The sequence below is a fragment of the Austrofundulus limnaeus genome, unplaced genomic scaffold (assembly GCF_001266775.1).
Source record: "Austrofundulus limnaeus strain Quisiro unplaced genomic scaffold, Austrofundulus_limnaeus-1.0 Scaffold89, whole genome shotgun sequence".
Taxonomy (NCBI): domain Eukaryota; kingdom Metazoa; phylum Chordata; class Actinopteri; order Cyprinodontiformes; family Rivulidae; genus Austrofundulus; species Austrofundulus limnaeus.
This window is the reverse complement of record NW_013952491.1, coordinates 10,389-12,255: the sequence shown is the minus strand read 5'-3', so window position 1 is coordinate 12,255 and position 1,867 is coordinate 10,389. Positions and strand designations below refer to the sequence as shown.

At 55.1% G+C, this 1,867-nt stretch overlaps 1 protein-coding gene across 2 annotated transcripts in view; it reads left to right on the top strand.

Moving 5' to 3' along the window:
- The window catches only part of LOC106520177 (flavin-containing monooxygenase FMO GS-OX5), a 6,039-nt gene extending 4,379 nt beyond the window's left edge, over positions 1 to 1,660 (top strand). For both annotated transcript variants that reach the window (XM_014012142.1, XM_014012141.1), the window contains exons 6-9: positions 341 to 465; positions 547 to 654; positions 746 to 955; positions 1,034 to 1,660. In XM_014012142.1, the coding sequence (XP_013867596.1) occupies positions 341 to 465; positions 547 to 654; positions 746 to 955; positions 1,034 to 1,345 (755 nt within the window). In that variant the 3' untranslated portion in view covers positions 1,346 to 1,660. The remainder of the gene's footprint in view (positions 1 to 340; positions 466 to 546; positions 655 to 745; positions 956 to 1,033) is intronic.
- Positions 1,661 to 1,867: the final 207 nt, after the last annotated feature.

Here is a 1,867-nt window from a genome sequence, read left to right as displayed (position 1 = left end):
TCTGGACAGCAGAGGAGAGCAGATGGAAGTTACGCAGTTTTTTGTCACTCAGCAGGGGGAACGAGACATACGACRCGAAGTATAAACCAGCCTTAACCCTGTCCTCTTTGTCAGTCCTATTGGACAGGTCTCAGACTCTATAGGACCTATCTTAGTCCTGTTGGACCTGTCTCAGTCTCTGTAAGAACTGTCTCAGTCTCTGTAAGACCTGTCTCAGTCCTGTAGGACCGGTCTCAGTCTCTGTAAGAACTGTCTCAGTCCTGTAGGACCGGTCTCTGTCCTGTAGGACCTGTCTCAGACTCTGTTGGACCTGTCTCAGTCCTGATCCCTCTGTTTGCAGGAAAGGTGCTCCACAGCCACTCGTATAAGTTTGCGGACCCGTTCTCGGGTCAGACCGTGGTGGTTCTGGGAGCCAAAGCTTCAGGTCTGGACATCTCCATGGAACTGGCCCGAGCCGGAGCCAAGGTACCTGCTGTACACAGGACCTGTTCTAAAACCTTTACTGGACCGGCTGTTTGAAGGTCTGAGCCAACATGTTGTGTTCAGGTGGTCCTGAGTCACAGAGACCCTCCTCTGAGGGTCCCTCTTCCTCCTGGGATCCAGCAGACCAGCTCGGTGGTGGCGGTCAGTGAGGACGGCAGGCTCCGCCTTCAGGTGAGCTCTACCTGCTCAGCCGTTTTGTCTGGTGTTTGAATCACGTCGTTTGAGGTAAGAACTTCCTGTCTGGTTCTAATGTCTGGTCCAGGATGGCTCGGAGGTCCAGGCGGACGTCCTGATGTTCTGCACCGGGTACAACTTCAAGTACCCCTTCCTGGARGCCGCTCAGCTGGGTCTGGAGGTCCAGGACCACGTCGTGTCCCCTCTCTACCGATTTATGGTTCCCCCCGCCTTCCCCAAYCTCTTCTTCATCGGCATCTGTAAGATCATCTGCCCCTTCCCCAACTTCAACTGTCAGGTGAGGCGGGATCCAAGCAGGTGGGGGAGGAGCTTATCCAAGACCCCACAGAGATGTCCACTTTCCTGTCCTCCTCAGGTCCAGTTTGCTCTGGCCGTGTTGGACGGCTCGGTCACCTTACCTCCTCGGGAGCAGATGGAGGAGGAGGTCCGGCAGGAGCAGCAGAAGAAGCTGGAGCAGGGGGTRCAGCGGCGCCACCTGCTGAAGATGGACCGGGGTCAGTGGGAGTACTGCGACACGCTGGCCCGCTCCGCTGGCTTCCCGCCGCTGCTTCCGGTGGTCCGCAGTCTGTACGAGGAGGTGTGGCGCCAGCGACAGGTTCARCCCGAAAACTACCGGAAAAACAACTACCGCATCGTCAGCGCCACCCAGTGGGAGCTGATCCACTGACGAGACCAGAAACCACCGGTGAGCCAGAACCAGAACCTCAGAGTTCAGACAGGAAGTCCGTCTAACAGACAGGAAGTCCATCTGACTGACAGGAAGTCCATCTGACAGACAGGATATCCATCTGACTGACAGGAAGTCCATCTGACTGACAGGAAGTCCAACAGACAGGAAGTCCATCTGACAGACAGGAAGTCCATCTGACAGACAGGATGTCCATCTGACTGACAGGAAGTCCATCTGACTGACAGGAAGTCCAACAGACAGGAAGTCCATCTGACAGACAGGAAGTCCATCTGACAGACAGGATGTCCATCTGACTGACAGGAAGTCCATCTGACTGACAGGAAGTCCATCTGACAGACAGGAAGTCCAACAGACAGGAAGTCCATCTGACTGACAGGAAGTCCATCTGACAGACAGGAAGTCCAACAGACAGGAAGTCCATCTGACTGACAGGAAGTCCATCTGACAGACAGGAAGTCCAACAGACAGGAAGTCCATCTGACTGACAGGAAGTCCATC